Source organism: Falco cherrug, chromosome 12, assembly GCF_023634085.1.
Source record: "Falco cherrug isolate bFalChe1 chromosome 12, bFalChe1.pri, whole genome shotgun sequence".
Classification (NCBI taxonomy): domain Eukaryota; kingdom Metazoa; phylum Chordata; class Aves; order Falconiformes; family Falconidae; genus Falco; species Falco cherrug.
In genome coordinates, this window is record NC_073708.1 from 16,300,060 (window position 1) to 16,320,737 (window position 20,678).

The following is a 20,678-nucleotide window of genomic DNA, read 5'->3' on the forward strand; positions in this document are numbered from 1 at the left end:
TTCATGTCAGTAAAATGGATGAAATTAGTCCATACGCAAAGACCTATAACTTTTTGTTGGCTAAGAATGTAGCTCTCCTAAGCAAATTCAGTTATTGCATCCGTGTGCTACAGTCTGTACCATTTACCATGGCTTTGCCTACCACTGAGATACAGTGAGATGCTTTTGGAATGATGGTATCAATTTGTACAGTAGCTTTGGGGTAGCTTCGGGTTTTTTAAGATCCGTATTCAATCGAAAGCATCTTTTAAAAACTTAAATACAGTCCACATTAAAGTAGCATTTCCTTCAAGAAGATCAGCAAAATGCTCAGCTGTGCACGTGATAGGTTTGTGTACCATTACAACTGAACGCTGCTGTTGAGACTGGAGGGGTGCTTTAAAAGTTGTCTGGCCACTTCCCCACGTGGTCAGGGGAAAGGTGCTCTTGAGAAGTCTACTCTCAGTTTGTGTGCCCTTCGCTCTACCTTCAGCTTATTGCAAATGTTGTAATTCTGGCTATCGTTCTGTAAGATGTGGCAGTAAAATGGCCGTTAATCCTGGAATCAACCCCGTCAGCTTTAGATGGGTACCCCGCCGTGTGAGTTGGGAAGCGAAGGTGGCAGGCCTGTGCCACTAGGCCTGTAGCTGCGCGAGCCTGACAGGTCACAGAGGTTTGGAGCGGAACGGGGATTTTTGACCATGTTTTGATACTTCAATATGCTTTTGGACTTGAGACCTTACCAGACCTCTGCTATGGCTCTTTCTACACCCAGTAACTTGATCTCTTCACATGGTACATGGTTTTATCAAGGAGCCCTTGCAGTGAAGGTCTGTTCTTTGTGGCATGGTTTCCTCCTGTACAGACTTTTCTTCTTGTAAAGCTTGGGAGGAGTTGGTGAAAGACCTGGACTGTACAAAAGCACAAAGGATTTACTCTTTGTTGAAAACGCTTGTCCATTGAACCGCATTTGTATGGATAAATACCACCCCGTTATGGTTTACAGAAGCAAAACAGAGGTGAAAAGTGATTCTTTACCAGGTTGTTTTTATCTTTTACCTTCCTGTATAAGCCACTGTGTTCATTTGTTATTTGTTGAAGAGAAGCCTTAGTTTTCCCCGAGAAAAGCAGAGAAGAGGAGAAATCTCAGAATATCTCTGGGCTCCCAGCATGTTAATATAGTCTTGGCAGCAGGATGCTGCTTCTGGCACTATTCCACCAAAAATCTGCTGTCTAGTAATCTGTTGTAATTCAGTCTGCTTGGAATTGCAGGGAGGATTGTTGAAAGAAGTGCTAAATGTATGCCACCTGCTCCCACGGTCGGGTGCTGTGAGTACTCAGTACGAAGAAGAAAATGCTATAGGGAGCAGTATTCACAGAAAGCATAGGATCGGTGGGCAAGCATTGCCAGTTCTTTTTTTAAATAATGCATGTGTTGTGTGTTTACCTCAGCGTGCTCTCTCCCTCTCTTTTTTAAAATGCACTTTGTTTTAAGAGAGGGTATACTCTGATTCTTTGTTCGATGCAGAAGATGTTCATTGCAATGAACCTGTTCCTTTTGGGTATGTTAGGCTTTTGAAACTCTGCAGCAACAGTAAAGATGGGCTGGAGCCTTGTAATAAATTGGAGAATGTAAGGAAGCCCAAAGACTTCCCTCTGCTGAGTGCTTATGAATGAGTACGTGACAGCTCTCTAGAGAAGATACTGCACCTTACTTTGGTCGCAGCACTGCATGTACAAGAAGGACTAATGAGCTAGAGTAGTCTACCATGGAAGCTGTACTCCAAGAAGAGATGAAGATGGAATTTTTCCAGAAAGTCCTTTAGTAGTTGTATAGGAGTGATGGAGATATCTCCAAGCAGATCTCGTGCTTTTTGTGCTAAGGGGCAGCAGGAGCTTTTTTTCTCTTAAGAGTGGAAGGTCTTGGACATGCAGGTTTAATGACCATTAGAAGCAAGCCCTTTAAGGTTGAAAATTTACTTTGGCAAATTGTTTTTTAGTGCAACAGAAATATTGAACAACTATCTATGTCCAGGTTAGGCTGTGTTGATGCATTGGGAATATTCTTAATTGGATTGTTTCATCCATCCAGTTGGGGGTGGGGAGGGGGAAATCTGAATTTAAAACAAAAGTTTAAACAGAAGGAAGAATATTGGAGCAGGGCATTTGGGTCCAGCTCCATTTTTTTGCAGTATAGTTAGAATTCTTATTGGGAGAGGAAGTAAGAGAAGTGACTTTGTAGGTGTGTCATTGTTAGCTTGGTGTACAGACAGAACACTTTGCCTCTGTTCCGTGCAGTGTATAACAATCACGTTATCTCACCGAATGCTGGATTTTGCAGATACAGTCTAGAGAGCGAGGCCAAGCCAGCCTGCTAAAGCAGCACCCGCATTCCAGCGGCTAGTGCAGATCATGTGATGGATGTTATAACCCAGGTAAAATGTTAATCACTAAACTTGGCACAGTTGAAGCTTTTAATCTTTTATTGTAGTTTTCTAGGGAGAGGCAAGTTATGGACAACAGCCCAGAAAAACTGAAGAAGGAGTTAGAGGAAGAACTACAGCTAAGCAGTGAAGACTTGCGTAGCCATGCCTGGTACCATGGACGTATTCCTCGGCAGGTACGTGCCAAATCTGCTTTGAGATTTATAGACAAGCAGAGGTGCACTAAAGTACTATACACACCTCTGATATCTGCATTAACTCTGTAGAAATGTAACGCTTGTTTGTGTGAAAGCTATGGTATTTATCACAGCTTGGCATAAAACAAGGTTGAGGAGGGGTTCAGGGCAGACACTGGTGGAAAAATACAGGTATTTCAGGACTTGTGTTCACTGAATAAAGGTGGAACTGGAATTTAAGTTTTATTTGAGAATGCTTTCCCCACATATTGGTCAGACAGGCTGACATTAATTTGGTTCAGTATTCTTAACTGAAGTGAAAGTGTTCTTATTTTCTTCCTTGAATTTGGGGGAGGAAAAAAACAACCACAACAAAATCTGTGCAGAAACGTAATTTTGATCCTTACAGATGTAGTTACGAACGAGCTCACACTGTCGCTGGGTTGGAGCATAGGTTCCCGGAGCAGCTGGAGCTCCCCTGCGGACCTGCCTCCGCAGAGCCCCGGCTGCCCTTCACCGGGCCAGGGCAGGCACAGCAGCCGTGTGCGCTGGCTGAAGGTTAACTGCTAGATGTGCAATTTATCATATCAAAGGACTAACTCAAAACAGAAAAACAGGGTTTCTCTGACTCTTCTAGTACAGTGCAGTATTCACAAAGAATAAAAAATGAAAGCTTCTGTCACTTCAGGTAATAACGAAGGACAGTTTCTGGGGTCCTGTAGTAGTAGCTTCTAAACTTCAGTGTGATTGTCTATTCAGATGCTTTAAACTCTAAAATCCGGAGTCATTGCTTTCCCTTCATGCCTTCTTTTCTATTGGTGAACTAGAAGAAATATATATGCAAGGGTGGGTCATGCTGCTAGGCATTTTCCAAAAAGCGCCTCCAGCTCTGTGCTATGGGATGAGCTATTAATTTTAGAACTGAAGACATTGTTTTTCTACCACACTTCATGCTTTGCTTTGTATTTCTTGCTTTGTCTGTCCTCCCAGAGCAGCCAAATTAAGTCCTATGTTTAAGAATATTTTGTTGCAATGTGCTGTTTGACTACTTGTTTTCCGATTCTGAAAGCATATTTTTTTTTTATAATTTGTTTTTTCTCAAAGGTGGCAGAAAGCCTGGTTCAGAGGGATGGAGATTTTCTGATTAGGGATTCTCTCTCGAGTCCTGGGAACTTTGTTCTTACCTGTCAGTGGAAAAATACCTCTCAGCATTTTAAAATCAACAGAACAGTTCTAAGACTCAATGAAGCCTACTGCCGTGTTCAGTATCAGTTTGAACTTGAAAGTTTCGACAGTATCCCCGGCTTAGTTAGATACTATGTTGGGAATCGCACACCAATATCAAAGCAGAGCGGAGCAATTATTTTTCAACCGATCAACAGGACCGTGCCTCTCAGATGTCTAGAAGAAAAGTATGGTGTAACTCCAGTCCGACAGAGAGAGTCAGGTATCCCCGAAGGAAAAACAGAAACTGCAAAAAGGTTGAGCCTTGGTGTATCCAGCATGCAGTCCCCGGAGCAGAGCATACCCAGAGGAAATCTTCTGAGGTACTTTAATTTTGCTGTTCTTATGGAGGGAAATGAGGTAACTATCAGCCCCTGCTGTAGGTGATGTGAATTTTGACTCTAATTTTAGATGGAAGACTAGCTTGAGGCGTGTTTTAGGCCCTGAAAAATCCTTTGCTAAAAATCAGCAAATCCACAGAGCAAGAGCAAATGTAGACTCTTGGAAGCACAACAGTGGTGCAGCTTGTTCTGCAGCAACTTGGCAAGTTCTGACTATTATGAGATGAAGGATTAAAATAAAATCTTGCTGCTGTCCCAGAGAGGTCTGTCTTTCCATATTTGACTTCTGCAATAGAAATACCGTGTGGAATAATGGATCCTAATTTCAGTGTCCAAATCTAATGTTTGATTAAAAATTCTCAACATTCAAAGAAACACCCTCGCAAATGCTGCAGGGTCACATATGTTATCGCCCATTTCATTGCTACCACAACAGCATCAAGTACCTTTTATTCTTATAAGCTGCCCAAGTGGAAGGTCAATGATCCTTGCCCTGGTTATGATATGTTCTGGCAATTAGGTACGTGTGTTAAGAGTGTTGCATATATTGACATGTTTTTGTTTGCATTGTTGTTTTCCCTAGAAACAAAGAAAAAAGTGGTAGCCAGCCAGCTAGTTTGGATCACGTTCTGGAGAAAAGATTCCCTTTGAAGGCTCACCAGTCGGAGAGCTATCTGCTGATAGGTATGTTTTGTAATTAAATGTTTTGTGCTTATAGAAGTGCCCAGGTGCTCTGTTGCACTTCAGACCAGAGTGAGTCTGTTGAGTGTTCAGAGTACCGTGTATACAGTTATATTTAATGGCCAGTGTCAGCTGTGTTAGCACACTACTGCTCTTTAAGCCATTGGGACAGTTTTTTATTTACAATGCACCAGCTGGCCGAGTACCTTAGCACACAGCAGGCTTCCACACCAAAAAAATGTCAGCTGCAGTTGGCTTCACTGCCCCTTTTGACAAAATATTACCTTTCCTGCTTCACAAGAACTGCCTTGTTTCACTCCTGTCATTCTGACAGAAGTCTAAGTAGAAGCCGTGCTTCATGGAAATCATGGTAACTGCTTTTTTTTTCTTGGTAAATTATGCAGATGTGGCAGTGTTCCTCACCAGGAGAAAAGCACTACCACGGCTTTTGTACTCACTTCTGTCCATCCTTTTCTCCCCATTTCTCTTCCCCCCTGGCCCCCATCCTTTTTACTTTTCATTCCTTTTGCTGCTGTCTGGTTCCATAGCCCTCTTATTGTCTTCCTCCAGCAATACAGGGTGTACCAACACTTGTTGGTTGTTGACCATAGCTTTTTCTTTCTCACATTTTTCAGAGGTTTAAGTAATCGTTTCCAAACTAGCATACTGTGTAAGGAAGCTTGCAGTGATGCATCTGTTCCCATGTGTTTGACTTCTAAGGCTGCTAGTTATTTTGAATACAGTAGCTGTTAAAACTTAGAGTGTTTATTGTGGAAAGACTTCTCAAGACAAAGATAATATTAAGTATTTGTATAGTGAGACTGTACTTTGGTAGAAAGGGTGTGCTCCCGTGTTTAACAGTGGGAGGGACAGACATTTGTAAAACAAGTTTCTGGCCATCTGCAGTTGAATTGATTATTTTATTCAAATCCATGGCTGCAAAAACTTTTCTTTTGGTACCGTAACGGTTAACGTGAAGAGTACTGCTGTGCCTTTTGCCATGGGGTCCTTCAAGCAGGTTCTGGTACCATACTGCTTATGAGTGGCGACAGGCTGCGATTTGCGGATTTTGTTGTCTGCGTGAATTGATAGCCAGCTGGAAACAAGCAGTGAAGCCCACATGATGCTACTGGCCGCTTCGCTGTAGACACCTGCAAAGGCACTGGGAACTGGAGATCGGGAATGTCCAATATAGGGCTCAGTCCTGTATTGGATGCCGAGGTTTGCATATGCAGTGAGTACAGGATGAGGCATAAATACACACAAGTGTATGGATGTGTTTCTCCAGCTCTTCAAGTCAGCCACTGTTTAGCAAAAAGATTAGCATCCCTGAAATTCATTCCTTCCATACCTATTGCAGGTTCAGGCTTGACTTCGGGAAGTTTTTTCTTTCATCTCAAACTTGTCATTCTCAGAAATGACTCATCTTTTATGTGGTGTGGCTGGAAGTTTCTGTTTTTATAGCCTCGATCAGGTTACAAAGGAACCTCCTATTCCAAGCCATGGAGACTATCCAGCACTGACAGTATAGCTTATGTATGCAGCAGGGACTGGAATTTTTGTCAGCGTTACCACAGAATAATATTATGGTGCAGCTGTTCTGTGTATTTGGGATTTCAGGAAGATCAGCAAGTGAATGGAATTTGCTGGCTAGTTTGTTCCACAAAATATAATTTCATATACGTTTTTGTCAGTGAATAATTGACATGATCTGACCATTATTTTCCTCAGCAAGTAGCATTAAGAGATGAACCCTGGGACAGGCATCAGGATTGGTGTATGTTTTGACCTTCCAAAATACCATTTTCCCGTGCAGGTTCAAGACATCCACCTCGATCACCTCAAGCAGATGCAGACTCCTGTCCAAGCTCTCCTGCGTTTAGAACAGGCAGTGAACCTTCTCTAAGCCCCACCATTGCTCAGAAAGTCACCTCTGAGTCACAAGTAGGGGAAGCTCTTAGAGGATCAGACAGTCAGCTCTGTCCGAAGCCTCCACCTAAACCCAGCAAAGCATCCCTGATAAAGCCCCCAGATTCTCCTTCGGCTTTCCACAGTTCAGAAGGACACTATTGTGAACTAAGCCCTGCCAGAGATCCTGCAGCAACTAAACATTTAGGTCAGAAAAACAGCTACGTGGAACATCTGACACGGAAGGAGAGGGGAACACACTCATTCAGGAACTCTGAAACAAACTATTTGATCCTGGAAGATGACCCTACAATGAACTCTGCAGATCCTTTACAAGCTTCAGCTGAGGTGGCGGAAGGGGACAGCATCTTTTCTGCACCTGTTTTTGAGATGGTGTCCAGTTTTAAACCGAATGATTTTGAATCCAAATTACTTCCTCCTGAAAACAAGCCATTGGAAACATCCATGTTAAGAAGAGTCAAAGAGCTTTTCACCAACAACAACCCAAAGATTATTGCACAGCACATTCTTAGAATGGACTGCAAGGTAAAAAAGATAAATTAAGAATTTCTTGCCTTTTATTTTATATTGTGCAAGTTTAGGCTTCTTAAAGAACTGATTTGAAGAGATTAATGGGTAGATTTGCAGCTAATGTAATAAATGAATTGCTTGCAGGAATTTTTAGGGTTGAGTTTGTTCCCCCCTGCCCCCATTTGAAGAACAAGCATGTTAACAGACTCTACAAACTAAAGGTCTCCCACCATCCTTGACTTCAGACTCAGATTCTCAGTGTTCCATACATCTTTTTAATCTCTTATCAGTTGCTGTGTATCTGTGATTCAGCCTTTCTTCTGTACTGGGGGAAGAGCTGTGGGAAGAACTACTCGTGCCAGGAAATAGCTAGTTAGCTTACAAGGGCAGACAGGAGACCGACATCACCTGGCTGCCATACTGCTGGCCATAATATACGGTGTTCCATGGAACTAAATATATTTAAACTTCTAAAATTAGCTGCCCGTCTAATCTTTGTCCGAGTCTCTTACAGCTGGGTAGGTGGCATGGGAAAACAGCTCACAATGCTCCTGCATTTCTCTGTATTGCTAGTGGAATTGTTTAGAAGGATGTAGAAATACAAAATACTTTGGACAGTGCAGACTTCATTCAGCTGATAGGGCTTGGAGATCAGCTGTTGAATCAGAAATGTGGAAGCACAGGAAAGGTCGTCTCCCCATGAGGTGATGACTTTGTGCAATAGAAGAAATGCCGCTGCAGTTGCAGCTGCACTACTTTGCTGTACCTGCCACAGAGCAGCTGCAGGAGCCAGGTGTCACGGGGCCACACGGGGCTACTTACTGGGCAACTCCATCGCAGATAGGGAAGCGAGGGACGGTGGTGCTCCAGAAGAAACGTGTGGGGAGCACTCTGCTAGTGCTGCTGCACCGATGCACACGTGGGTCTGGGAAGGGGGCAGCTCCCTGGCGCGGCAGCAGGATGAGCGCGTGTGCGAGTGCAAACAGCAAACACAGCTTCTCTCCTCAGTAGCAGGGCTGGCTGCTGCCCAGGGAGGCTTCGTGCAGACACGGTGACTCAGGAAATCTCAGCTCCACTCTGCTTGGTCTTTTCACAAGTGACAGACCGTGGCGTCTTTACTATGGTTCCTGGAGTAGTAAGAGTGTTCTGTGACATTTTAGTTTCAGCATTCACCTCAACCTAGTAACAATAACCAGAATGACTTTTAATATATTGTTGAAGAGTACGTTGCTTGAAGGCATAGGATATGCATGCCTTACAGAAGTAGTAAGCGTATTTATATATCTATAAAAAAGTCAATTAGCTCATTATTAGTCTACTTATTTTAAGTCCTATAAACTTTGGAATGGGCCCAAGGAAACTGGCCTGCTGGAAGTGTGGGAGCCTGTACAATTAAGTCACTGGAGTGTTTTACAGAAACAGAATTTGGATTTTGGAACAGGAATAGTAGCTAGCTGGGACATTAAGAGAAATCTATTTTATCTGTATCTCGTGCTGCTGAGAGGCAGTGACTGTCATTCGTTGGTAACTGGTTGCATCCGACTGCACTGATAAGAACTGCATGATACAATGAGATTGGCATGTGAACTGGGCCAGAATAAATGCTTCCTACGGAGATCTGTGATAAGGCTAAAGTTCATACGTCTTCTGTGGCATCAGTAGCCCAGTTCACCTTTTAAATAATGACATTTCTAATAATGAAAGCAGCACCCATATGGTAAGTGATAGAGTATCTGCCACTTGCATGCCTGAGAGGGCTCTTTGTGAGGAAGGCGTAGCAATCGGCGTCTCCAGGGGCTTCGCATCCCTCCTGTGTCTCTACGAGTGAAACAGGTTTCTCTGCAGTGCTGGATTTTGTACCGGTGAGGCTTGTTGTGTGGCCTAGATTGCTTTCATCTCTTCATAACCGAGAAAGCCTGCTGATGGGTGTATCAGAAAACAGCACGCAGATTGGTAAATGTGTCATACGGGCCTTAAACGAGCAGGTAATCTCACATTACCATATTAATGTGGTTTTGCTTAGAATTAGCATATATAATTGTTATTGATATAAGCATGAGCTAATACTGTACGTTTAAAAAGGAAAGACAAATTGGTGAGGGTGTCAGCTTTCACATACCAACTTCATTAAGTGCTCAGCATTCAGTGTCCTCCTTAAAGTGTTTTTATTAATTAATCCTTATGAGGACATTGTGGTATAATCCAAAAACATTCTGAGCAGTTGTCTCTTCAGAAATGAAGGCGGCGAAGCGAGTTTGTACATCTTTAAGGCCAGAGTGCACCACCCTGACGATGGTCAGGCCACGAGAGCACATTTCCTGGAGCTTGTGTATGAATCTTCTTCTGGAAGTGGAGAGCAGAAGCTCAACGAAGCACTTTGGTCACACCTGTTACATGTTTTCTGATGGCTGAATCATGCAAAAACCCCTCCCACTTTATTGGTTTCTTTCTGTAAGGCGCTGCATGCGCCTAGGTTCAGTTTCTCTTAATGACTGTATTCTAATGTTGCATGCTGTGCACTTGGCTTTGTAGCCCCTGCACTAACCTGGAGGACTTCTATGTGGCTAGGGTTGGTTGGTTGAAGTTGGTTTCAAAACTTGTGCGCTTTTGCACTTGACAGGTGGCGAGGATACTAGAAGTTTCTGAAGAAATGAGGAGGATTATGGGAGTGAACTCTGGTCTGGAACTGATTACCTTGCCTTACGGACATCAGCTGCGCCTTGACCTCATTGAAAGGTGAATGTTCCTGTTACTCATTTCCAGGGCAGATGGCCAGGAGATCAGAGCATTGCTATGCTGCACTCCAGATTTCCTCAAAGAATGCTCTCCTGCACGTCTTCTGAATTCATGTCTACAGAAGATAATTTAGTGAGGTGGCATATTAACTTTTTTTGCACAGGAAAAATTCCTTAAGGTCATGGGGCAACTCCATGCATGTAACATAGGAAAAGGGGAACTGTAATGAAAGCAGGGTCCTTGGAGCTGCTGAACACTTGTTAAGTAAACAGGTAAACTGAAGTTCAGGGGACCTATAATGTAGCTGAGCATTTAAGTGTGTGTCGAAGAGACTGAAGGTAGCAGCCTCCTGCAAGTGGGGAAGAGGCTAGAGGATCTACTAAAGTAAAAAATCATTAGCAAAGCTTTCTGTACGAGTTAAGGGGGGAACAATTAAGGTCTTCTATCTCTGATCTAGTTTTTCTGATTCAGATTTCAGTAGTTGTGTTGCTGAAATTTAGGGGGAAGGCCCCAGGATTTGAATGTGGAGGACAAAGGAAACTGGGGCAATTTTCCTGGAAGTGTTCGTACATTTGTTGCTTGAGCAGAATTTTGTACAGTAGTAATATCCTAAGAAAATTTATTAAATTCAAAGCCAGTATCTATTCCATATAATTCCATTACTGCTTTTGATACAGAGATGTTAGTAAGTTCGCTGCGTGCACAAAGATATTGAAATACAACTTTGAATTGATCTCCTCTGAATGAGTGTACAGCATAATGTATTATTAAATGTCATAATTTGTAACCAGGAGTGTGAATTGTTTCACTTACAGGCACAATACCATGGCGATAGGCATAGCTGTGGATATCTTGGGTTGCACAGGAAGTCTAGAAGATAGAACAGCAACATTAAACAGGATCATCCAGGTCGCAGTGGAGCTGAAGGACTCGCTGGGAGACTTCTATGCATTTTCTGCCATTATGAAAGCACTGGAAATGCCACAGGTAAGTATCTGTTTCTCTTTATGTTGCAAAATATGGAGGAGTTTGATGGTTTAATTTATGCAGTTTCTTCAAGACGAAAGAGATCAGCAGAACAGGAACTTCATCACTGGCAGTGTACTCTTCCTGTGGACGGCTATGGAGACAGTAACGGGTATTCTCTATTTTGTCTGAACAGGTCACTCGGTTAGAACAAACCTGGACCTCTCTAAGGCATCATTATACCCAAACTGCCATTACGTATGAAAAACAGCTGAAGCCATTTAGCAAAGCTTTGCATGAAGGACAAGATGAGTGGAATAGTGAGTATGAGTGACACTGGTTTCTGTTTAGCCTTTTAACTCTCCCACTCCTCATTTATTGCGTAGGGAAATGAGAGAGCTGTTTCAGTAACCGTGCATCACATGTTAAAAGGACTGTGTAAACTTGTATAAATGCAGTGTAAGACAATGAAAGAGAAGGCAACACTCTGCCAGCCAAATATCAGCGTGTGCTGGTGTGCACGTACCCATGCACAACAGAAGATCCTTCCCAAACCCATGCTCCCTTTTTGTGGAGCTGAAACACTCCATCATCTTGCCTCAAGGACAGGAAAAAAAATCATCTTCCTCAGAGCAGAGTTACTTCTGGCAGATCTGCTTTTTTATCTGCTTTGCCTGTTGATCAGAGGATGAATCCTCCAGTACAAAGAACAGGTTAGTCAGATACTTCCTCTGACCACATCAGGTGCTCCTGCATCAGATGCTTTGCAGCTGTAGTCTCCAAAAGAAGGGTGCAAGGTGGAGAGAATGGGTGGGGATGGAAGACTTTTTAGCCTCTCAGAATTTACTGGAATGACCCAGATATTAAATGTGTTTAAAATCTTTATGCCACTGACTTGTAATTCAGCAGAGCCTTCTCCTGTAGCAAATAGTTTTCCAACACTGATTTGTCTTGGCCTTCTCCCCCAACTAGTTAGTTGGAAACCGGTAGGACAGGTATATCTGAGGTAAGCTGTTAATCTGAAAGATGGAAGACAAATAGTAGTTTTCAGCTTGGAAAAGAACACTGCAGCTACACTACCTCCTTCAGGTAGCAGGTTTTCTTAATGTCTGATGATCTGTTTTGTTTGTTACTCTCTATCCCAGAGACCAGCAGCGTTCAACAGACCAACGTAACAGTGCCACTGCTGATGCCTCTCATTACCCTGATGGAGCGACAAGCTGTTGTTTTTGAAGGCATGGACCTGTGGGAAAACAGTGACCAGAGCTGTGAAATAATGCTCAAACACTTGGCTGCGGCCCGTCGGATAGCACAGAATGCAGAAATGTACAGCCTGACCGCAGAACGCATGCTGGAAGGTAAGCAGCACCAGCAGGCAAAACCGCTGCACGTCAACAGAAAGTGTGGGTTATGGCTGAAGAATAAGATCTCTTAAGTGCCACTGAAAGTCAGTGCAAGAAATTCTTGCCCCGTTTCGTGGGAGCTGAGAGAGTGGCAAATGTCCTGCAGGAAACTCAGCCTGAGGACAACGTCAATATTCTTTAAAAGCAGACAGTAAATTATTTGTCACTACAGTTCTCCAGTGAGCAACAAGCATACACTTTTGCTAAACATACTCCCGACTCCATACATTGACCCCTCTAGCAACTGAACAGAAGTACAGTAAGCAACAAGGATAAATTCCTGTCTTCTGTTTAAATATTTTTCTCTGGTTTTTGCTAATAAAACACCAGCCCTCATAATAAGATTCTTTACAGCAGTCAAGATCAACATCGAGATCTTGACAGCTTGCAGCCAGGAAGCAGCAACATACTTTAAGCTTGCAGTGAAAAAGTTGAGGGGAGAGAAATACAGGTATTTCTGCAGGCAGCATGTATACATCAGTAATTCTATTTAAGTTTGGGTTGTAATGACAATTCTAGACCGTTAGACTTGAGCAAAGGATCGCCCATCCCAGTGTCCCTAAAGCCATTTGTGTGCTATTAGGAAGTCACAGATGGAAAGGATTTTCACTGTTTACTTGTTAAAATCATTGTGCAAAAGAAACCCAGCAGACTAAGCTTATCTTTTTTGGAGGGTTGGAGAGAGTACAGTTGAAGTGCCATTTCTTCTGAATAAAAAACTTGCCTGATGCTGATATTGTGGGATTCTTCTTGCTTACTAGGTTTCCAGCCAGATGAAGAGATGAGTGAAATCTTCAAGACAGAATTTCAAATGAGATTGCTCTGGGGCAGCAAAGGAGCACAAGTTAATCAAAATGAAAGATACGAGAAATTCAGCCAGATTTTAACTGCACTTTCCCGAAAACTGGAACCTCCTCTAGTGAAGCAGGTGGAACAATTAAGTATATAGGACTTTCTAAACACTATTTAAATTATATACTTGAAATAACCTTAGCTTTCTCTTGGCAATTTGATACTGCACAAACTTCTTGCATTTCACAAGATGTTTAGAACTTTTAACTGCACAATGCACACTTGTTTTAAAACTACTGATTTCTAAACAAATTATTTATTTACTGTGTCACCATGTCATTTAATGATCCCCTTAAACAGTTAGGTTATCCCTGTAAGATAGTCTTACAGCTTTTTGTATTTCCCCAGAATTGCAATGTTTTGATAATGCCTAGGAGTAAGGGCATTGGCATCTTAATATTAAAATGAAGCAAACAGTGTATATAAAATGATAGATTCAGTATGTGACATTGCAGAAAATTTGTTGTACAATATTCCTTTAATGAATATAAAACATTGTACATAGAATTGTGAATTAAAGTGTATCTTTATGCAAAATAGTTTGCATATTTGCAGGTTGCAGAAATGATCCTGTATCTGTGACCACAACAGAAGGCTCAAATATCCCAGGCACCTATGAAAGTAGAAAATTAGTTCTATATGTGTTGGGACAACTTACGGTTGGTTTTTTTTTAAGACAACATCTGTAGTACTTTGGCTTTTGCTGGAATCTGCGCAACAGCTACGGTGCCAGGAATGAATGATGAAATGGCAAGAACAAACAATCCAGAGAATTAAAATGCTTTCAGATATGAGTAAATGTGGGTGTACGTATATATTAAAACTTGCTTCATTTACTGAGGTGAATCACTGTGGTAAGTAGTATTTTTTTTTCCTTTGGATGAAGGCAAAGCATAAGCTGTTAGCGCTTTTCATAGGAAACCAGCGTGCATGGTGTTGAGCAGCAAAGTCCACTTTGTCACACACAGAATTGGTGTACAAGCGTTATCCTCAGAAGTTGTATGAATTTTTAAGCAAGAACTATGATTAGAGCTGCACGTATTCGTTGTCAGTAAGCCTATTTCTGCAGTGAGATGGTATTTACAGCATTTGAAAGTATTTGAGCAAGCTAATGACAAAACCAACACGGTAGTATCTGCTCCACCCATCTACAACCATCGCAGAGGTGCTGCCACCGTAAGAAGAGGTAAGTCTCTTTGTCTTTCTTAACAGAAGACAATCAGGGAAGCTAATTATTTAGACCATGAAAAGATTTTTTTTATTCCAGGAAAATATTCTCAACAGAGAACACTATCTTTAAACAAAGCATTTAACATTTAGGAAATCAACATGTGCACAAAAAGGATTAAAAATTACTGGAAAATGTAAGATTCTTTAAGACAACTCACATTCAGAATTTTAGAATAAGTGACTTATAACTAGCTGTGCAAGTACAAATGTTTTTTTTTCCTATGTTTAATAACCCTCATACAAGTTGCACTATCCCTCATGAAAGCAACCTGCCTCCAAAGGAAGCAAATCCTGGTTTCAGAAAAACAAAAACAGTAGCGTGACAAGAACATTTAGTCCTTTACCAGGAAGTGTTATTACTGACCTGCAAGGCTGTTAGCCAGGCAAACCGCAGGCCCTTTAGCAGAAAATACACAGATCACATTTCCTCCTTTTCTCTAACTTTTTAAAATAAAAAAGCACTAGATAAAAAAAAAAAAAACAAACCAAAAAAACCAACCCCAAAACCAAAAAAACCAACCCCCCCAACAAAAAAAAGCCCACCAAACCCCCAAAATACCCCAAACCCAAAAAACTACCTAAGTAGTTTCGTCAGTATTGAGTAATGTCACATTATTATATAAATAACCCTGTATACAAGCTCCAAAAATCTAAAATTTAGAGTTTAATAGCCCCCATAATACACTAGGTCAAGCTGTGTAATAGTGGTATACATAACAAAAGGAATAAACCTCTACACGAGTCACTCAAATTCAGATTTACTTGTAGTACAGTTCCTAATAACACTGAAATGAAAAAGAATCCAGCACCGCTGCATCCAAATATTGCTTCAGACCCCAGAAAAACAGGATGTTTTGATTATTATTTCATTTCCCCAAACAGCAGGTGGCTGGGTTGACAAGCTTGCTTGATACAAGTATCCCTCCCCCCAACATTTCCAGTCTAATTCTTATCACCCTATTAAATCAGATATGATGTACTTATTAATAGGACCACAAATGGGAGGCAAGACAACATAAGCCATAGGGGCACTGCAGACAACTATATTTACACGTATAAACATATGCAAATTTCAATTGTTTACAAGTAAAAGTGCACATAGATCATTACGAAGTATCACTTGAATTTCAACTGGTCCATACAATGAAGCATCACCCAGAAATGGACTAGCACTGCAGTAATTAAAATTGGAACTTCATAGTGAAAAACTAAAAGACAGTTTCCATAAAAATATTTAAAAAAAATATTGAAGTCAAATGAAGAGATACACGTTTCAATGTATAAAATTCACGATGCACCATGTATCCAGTAAAGTAGAGCTCTAGAAAACACCTACCGTGGCTACCTCAGCAGCTGCAGCGCTGTGAAAAGAGCTGAGACACAAAGCCCTTTGTGGGATACTGTAAGTGGTAGTGTTGGCAAACAACAGGTTTAGGCACTCTAGTTTAAGGCAGCATTTGAATGGCAAGTGGTTGACTTCTGAAAACAGTCATTAGCTTGCAGTGGTGAATCTCTGTGGTGGTGGTTCTGTTCCAGGTTTTCAGTGCTCCCAACAGGTTACTGAAGTGCCGAAGATGGACCACAGTTCTAGGAGTTTCTCTCGATTGCATTGTAGGCTAGAGCTGAGATGGATCATTTCCCCAAATCAACACAAACACGTTACGGTCTCTTATCAGTTATGCCAAAAACTGGAATGTAATGATGGTTGCAGTGGTATAGTTATAGCAGCATACATGGATACTGGGATGAAACTCTAGTGCTGAAGATACTTAAAGAAAATGATTTGTTACAAAATAAGACAAGCAATGATGGCAAAGTGTTACGCAGACACGCCTGACTGGCCTAGGCATGCAGGAGGTTAACGGCGAGCATGGAGGTGGCACAGGCAGACTGACAACTGACACATGGTTCTAAATGACCGCCAATTAAAATGAGTTGGAAAGGAGCGTAACTGGGATAACCAAAACACAGCACAAGCTAAAAACCAGTTTGTGCATCTGGGACAACCTAGGACAATAAAAACAAAGCAATTTTAGGAGCAGTAGCCTTTTAACTCTGGTAATGGAACTCTATATTTTCCTGCACAAATGGAAGAATTTGTAATACATCTTTACCTATGTATGGAGATGCTAAGATGTTAGTGACTAAATGTATGTCTGCATGCATTCATGCAACTAGCTTTTCCCCTTGGGCCTCCCCGTCTAGTACCCCACCCCCACCCACCCCCCAGCAGCTGCATGTAACCTCCTTCAAGATCTCGCCCATTTTCTCAGAAACCCGCTTCAGGAACCTGCAGTCCAAGAGGAAAAAGAAAAGAACAAAGTTACTGAAGGCCTTTAGAAGACAGAGAAGCGTGCTCAGTTCTAACAGGCCATTCTCGGTGGCTGTACATTAGCTTTGTACCTAATTCCACAAACTCATTAGAAACACGGGCCACAACTTTTAGATCAGCTGTTTTTCTAGTCATCAAGTAGTGCAACGCAGCTTCCAATCCTCAGTGATTTAACAGTGAGGGGAATTACTGTACATTTAAGACCTCGATTTCAAACTAAACATGACGCAATTCAACGACTTAGCTTACAGGCACAGATTAAGAATATGGAAATCATTCCCTTTTCACAGGTCTCAGTAAAACATCAAGCATTGCACGTGATCTCTTTTTTTTGTTTGTTCAGGGTGCCTAGAGTTAAAACAAAACGACGAAGCTGTGTCCAATACACAACGTTCTACATTACAGGTACTAAAAAGGAAGGAGAGGCAGGTCAGCAGACTTTCTGTCCTTAATCATAATGTTTTTTCCTGAGTGTTTTTGTTGAGCTTTCAGAATCAGAAAACATTTTCCTGTTTAAGAAGTGAAAGCTGCCAAGTATTTGCTAAGGAAGGAAATTAATAATTTTCAGTAACTGAGTTCAGTTAGTTATTAGAGGAAAAAACCCTCTGTTTTAAGCATGTAGTTTAAGTCATAAAAGTGGGAACAGTAAATCTTAAAGAGATTTATCTTTAAAACTAAGTATTTTTTTCAGTTCTCTATAAAACCAAGGTATTCTATAGAACAAGCAAGAATCTTGGTCTTTTCCAGTTTAATAGCTGAATGGAATTTAGTGCTTTGTAAAGCAGAAGCACCTAGATCAGTTAAACAAAGAAGATACTGGTCAAAATTACAGACCAGTGTCAGATGCATAATTTAATGTGGTCATCTCTGAAAAAAACTATAGCAAACTCACATTGCAAACAACAGACTATTGCTGACTTCTGACATTCTAATGCTTTCCGTGAACCTGTGTAACTTCCTGGTTTTTCTGCTATTTTCCCTGGGGAATGTACAACCGAAAGCTGCCAGTTTACTGTTAGATATAGGTTACTGCACCTTTGCTGTTTTTCTCTAGCGTTACATCTATATATGATGTTGGCACATAGCCTTCCTCTCCGTTATGTCTTCGAGCTCTCGTCCACCCATCTCCTTTGTCCTCCTCGATGATGTACAAAATTTCTCCTTCTTTCATTGCTAGAGTGCCTTCATTGTGACCTGGGAAAAACGAGGCAAAGAAGGCTCAATGTTCCGACAGAATTTCAAGTCATCTTTTTCCCAGGGCATAGTTTCCAGATTGTATATAAACAGGAAGAACGAAAAATCTGTGCACGAGAACATATGGTCAGACAGGCTTACAGACAAAAGCCTAGCCCAATCTGCAAAGCTAAATATTTGCCAATAGCTGTGCGAGTATTTATCTTAAAACAGCACAGAAGTACCGCCCATGAATTCAAGTGACTTATAAAGTATTTCCACTGATCTTAAAAGCAACTAGTTGCTCATACAGTTCATTTACTTGAAGTCATTTTACCTGTCTTCTCTAGAACAAACAATCCATGCTGTATAGTCAAGGAATCACCGTGCATGTTGTTAACCTTACCATCAAACGGATATATGGCCTTGCAATGTCCTATAGCTGGTAATGGATCGTCATCTTCAAACTCATCGTCAAACTCATTGGGATGTGCATGTTGCTGTGGCGGGCCTCGCACTTCCTGGTTTGCATCATCCGTGTAACTCCCTTCGGGGCTGAAACGCAATGATTGCGGTGTGAGGACGCTCCAGAGTTCCTGGCTCTAAAACTCAGAACATCCGTGGATATCGCTCCGGCAACGCCTGTGAGCAGGTTTTATATTCACTGCTGGAGGTAACAGTCTGAAAACACTGATCTAGCAAAGGCCTCACTGAACTCTGCTACAAAAACAAACACAAATTTGACATACCTGTCTCCGTAGAAGACTGGTGAGCTTTATGCAACAGAGTAAGACAGTTCTAAAAGGCACTGCTGTTTAGGGTGTTTCAGTTAGACTCGCCATTTTTTTTTACGTTACCATAATGACATGAAGTGACCTCTAGGATTCGAAACCAGTAAGATTTTCCTTTAGAAGGACATACACTTTCAGAGGATAAGTAACAACCATCACCAACTGCTAACTATCAAATAGACATACTGAGTCTAGCTTAGGAAAAGCAGTAGAGACAGAATAGTGACCTCTCTCTGCCCTGTGTTACAAGGTGGTTGATGTCACTGCTGTGCCGCCTGTCGCTTCGGGCTGCTACTTTACCTTCAACTTCAGAGAGCCAGGCCTTTGGGAGAAAAAAGATAAATACTGGTGTCAAAGAAAACTTGATTCTAAACCTAAAAATACCATTTAACAACGCACTTCACTGCATACAGTTTACTTGTCAGTACATAGCCACACAGAGACTGCATTCACATGTGAAGTCTCACAATTCCTTCACACAAAGCATAAACATATCCCTCATGCTTAGCCTATACTCCATACCAGTTTTAAGGAAAAACATAATCTTTAATCATGTATCAATTTCAGAATAAGTGACTAATAAGAAATTCTTCTGAACAGTTTACATCTTTAGTAACGTACATCCTTATTCTAGCTACATGAACATACTTGAAAATACAGCACTCCACAAAAAACGTATCAGGAGCACTTTCTTAAATCAAGGAGTTTTTCTGGGTGCTGTATATAATTATAACCCATATGGCAAACTACAATTTTACCACTAATTTACATTTTCCAAGGAATTTTTTTAGTCTAACCTCATTCTTGTGTATTTCCATCCGAAGACGGTCCATGTTGCTCATAGTTTCAGTTAATTTTGGTTGCAGACTGCCTGGATCACCCATCTGGGGATTTTTTTCATAAACATCCTTCATCTTTATGAGGGCATCTCTAAAAACATTCAAAACCCAGCAATAATTATAGAAGTTACATACACCGGTACTGATTCATTAAAGCCAAAATAGTGTTTATGTGCATGAGATCCTGACCCATGATTCAATTCTGAGCACAGATGTGAGGAACTACTGCTCCGCCCCCCTCCCCCCACCTAAATCCTTTCCCCTTTCTGTCATCCTAGCACTTTGCCTTTCCCGTGTTGTGCACAAGCACACAAGGACTCCGTCAACTTCTCTATCCAGTCTAAATACTGTTTCCCATGGGTTTTGTTATATGCAATTTTCTAAATATTAATAATGTTCTTGATGCACGAAGTTGCAGCTCTCTTGCTCAACAGATCTACACATTAATTATTTTGTTTAGTGCATGCTTATACATCCAATGTTTCCTCTGCAATATTAGAATCAAAATGTGGATTGCAGTAAAGCAGAGGAAGCAATGCCAACAGAACCTACACGCAATAAACCACGCACTAAGATGTGTGTAATAGCCTGAACTAGTATATTCTCTCCTAGCTTCAGAGCACTGTTGGCTTCTCTTCTTCAAAAGAATCAGCCAGAGAACCAAGACAAAATCCAAAAAATGCACTCACTTTTGGTCTGTTTCCTTCTGTAGTTCTCTGTTAAGTTCATCGATTCTCTGTTGCAGTTTCTTGCGTCTTTGTTCCGGAGGGAGATGGCTGAAGTCTTCTAGTGCAGGGCCCTGCAAGTAGAACCACTGTTAAACAAGTCACAGACACGCACCCGGACAGCTGAGCTGACATACCCACACATGGACAAGTGTTCACTGGAAGCAAGATGGACCTTCTTAAAAATTCTACTCGACACACAGCTCTATAAGACCGCAACAGAATAAATGCACATTCTTGCTGCCACATCGCAGTCATTCATTCAAGGTTCTTTCTGCCTTCTGTAACAGTCGGCTCACAGATCTAATTCAAAACTTGGAGACTTAATTACTTTTCTGAAAAGCTGA

General features: G+C 41.5%; 2 protein-coding genes across 11 annotated transcripts in view; one reads left to right on the plus strand and one right to left on the minus strand.

Moving 5' to 3' along the window:
• BCAR3 (BCAR3 adaptor protein, NSP family member) overlaps positions 1-14,088 on the plus strand; it is a 115,432-nt gene extending 101,344 nt beyond the window's left edge. For all 7 annotated transcript variants that reach the window (XM_055724911.1, XM_055724910.1, XM_055724913.1 and 4 more), the window contains 10 exons: positions 2,471-2,599; positions 3,704-4,146; positions 4,748-4,848; positions 6,662-7,299; positions 9,905-10,020; positions 10,836-11,007; positions 11,183-11,306; positions 12,132-12,344; positions 13,151-13,317; positions 13,797-14,088. In XM_055724911.1, the coding sequence (XP_055580886.1) occupies positions 2,471-2,599; positions 3,704-4,146; positions 4,748-4,848; positions 6,662-7,299; positions 9,905-10,020; positions 10,836-11,007; positions 11,183-11,306; positions 12,132-12,344; positions 13,151-13,317; positions 13,797-13,823 (2,130 nt within the window). In that variant the 3' untranslated portion in view covers positions 13,824-14,088. The remainder of the gene's footprint in view (positions 1-2,470; positions 2,600-3,703; positions 4,147-4,747; positions 4,849-6,661; positions 7,300-9,904; positions 10,021-10,835; positions 11,008-11,182; positions 11,307-12,131; positions 12,345-13,150; positions 13,318-13,796) is intronic.
• Positions 14,089-14,473: 385 nt separating this feature from the next.
• Positions 14,474-20,678, minus strand: part of FNBP1L (formin binding protein 1 like) — a 59,564-nt gene continuing 53,359 nt past the window's right edge. For 3 of the 4 annotated variants that reach the window (XM_055724919.1, XM_055724921.1, XM_055724920.1), the window contains 5 exons: positions 20,296-20,405; positions 19,565-19,697; positions 18,995-19,089; positions 18,383-18,531; positions 14,474-17,997 (listed from right to left, as the gene is read on the minus strand). In XM_055724919.1, coding sequence (XP_055580894.1) covers positions 17,819-17,997; positions 18,383-18,531; positions 18,995-19,089; positions 19,565-19,697; positions 20,296-20,405 — 666 coding nt within the window. In that variant the 3' untranslated portion in view covers positions 14,474-17,818. The remainder of the gene's footprint in view (positions 17,998-18,382; positions 18,532-18,994; positions 19,090-19,564; positions 19,698-20,295; positions 20,406-20,678) is intronic. The other variant, XM_055724918.1, reaches the window with a different exon arrangement.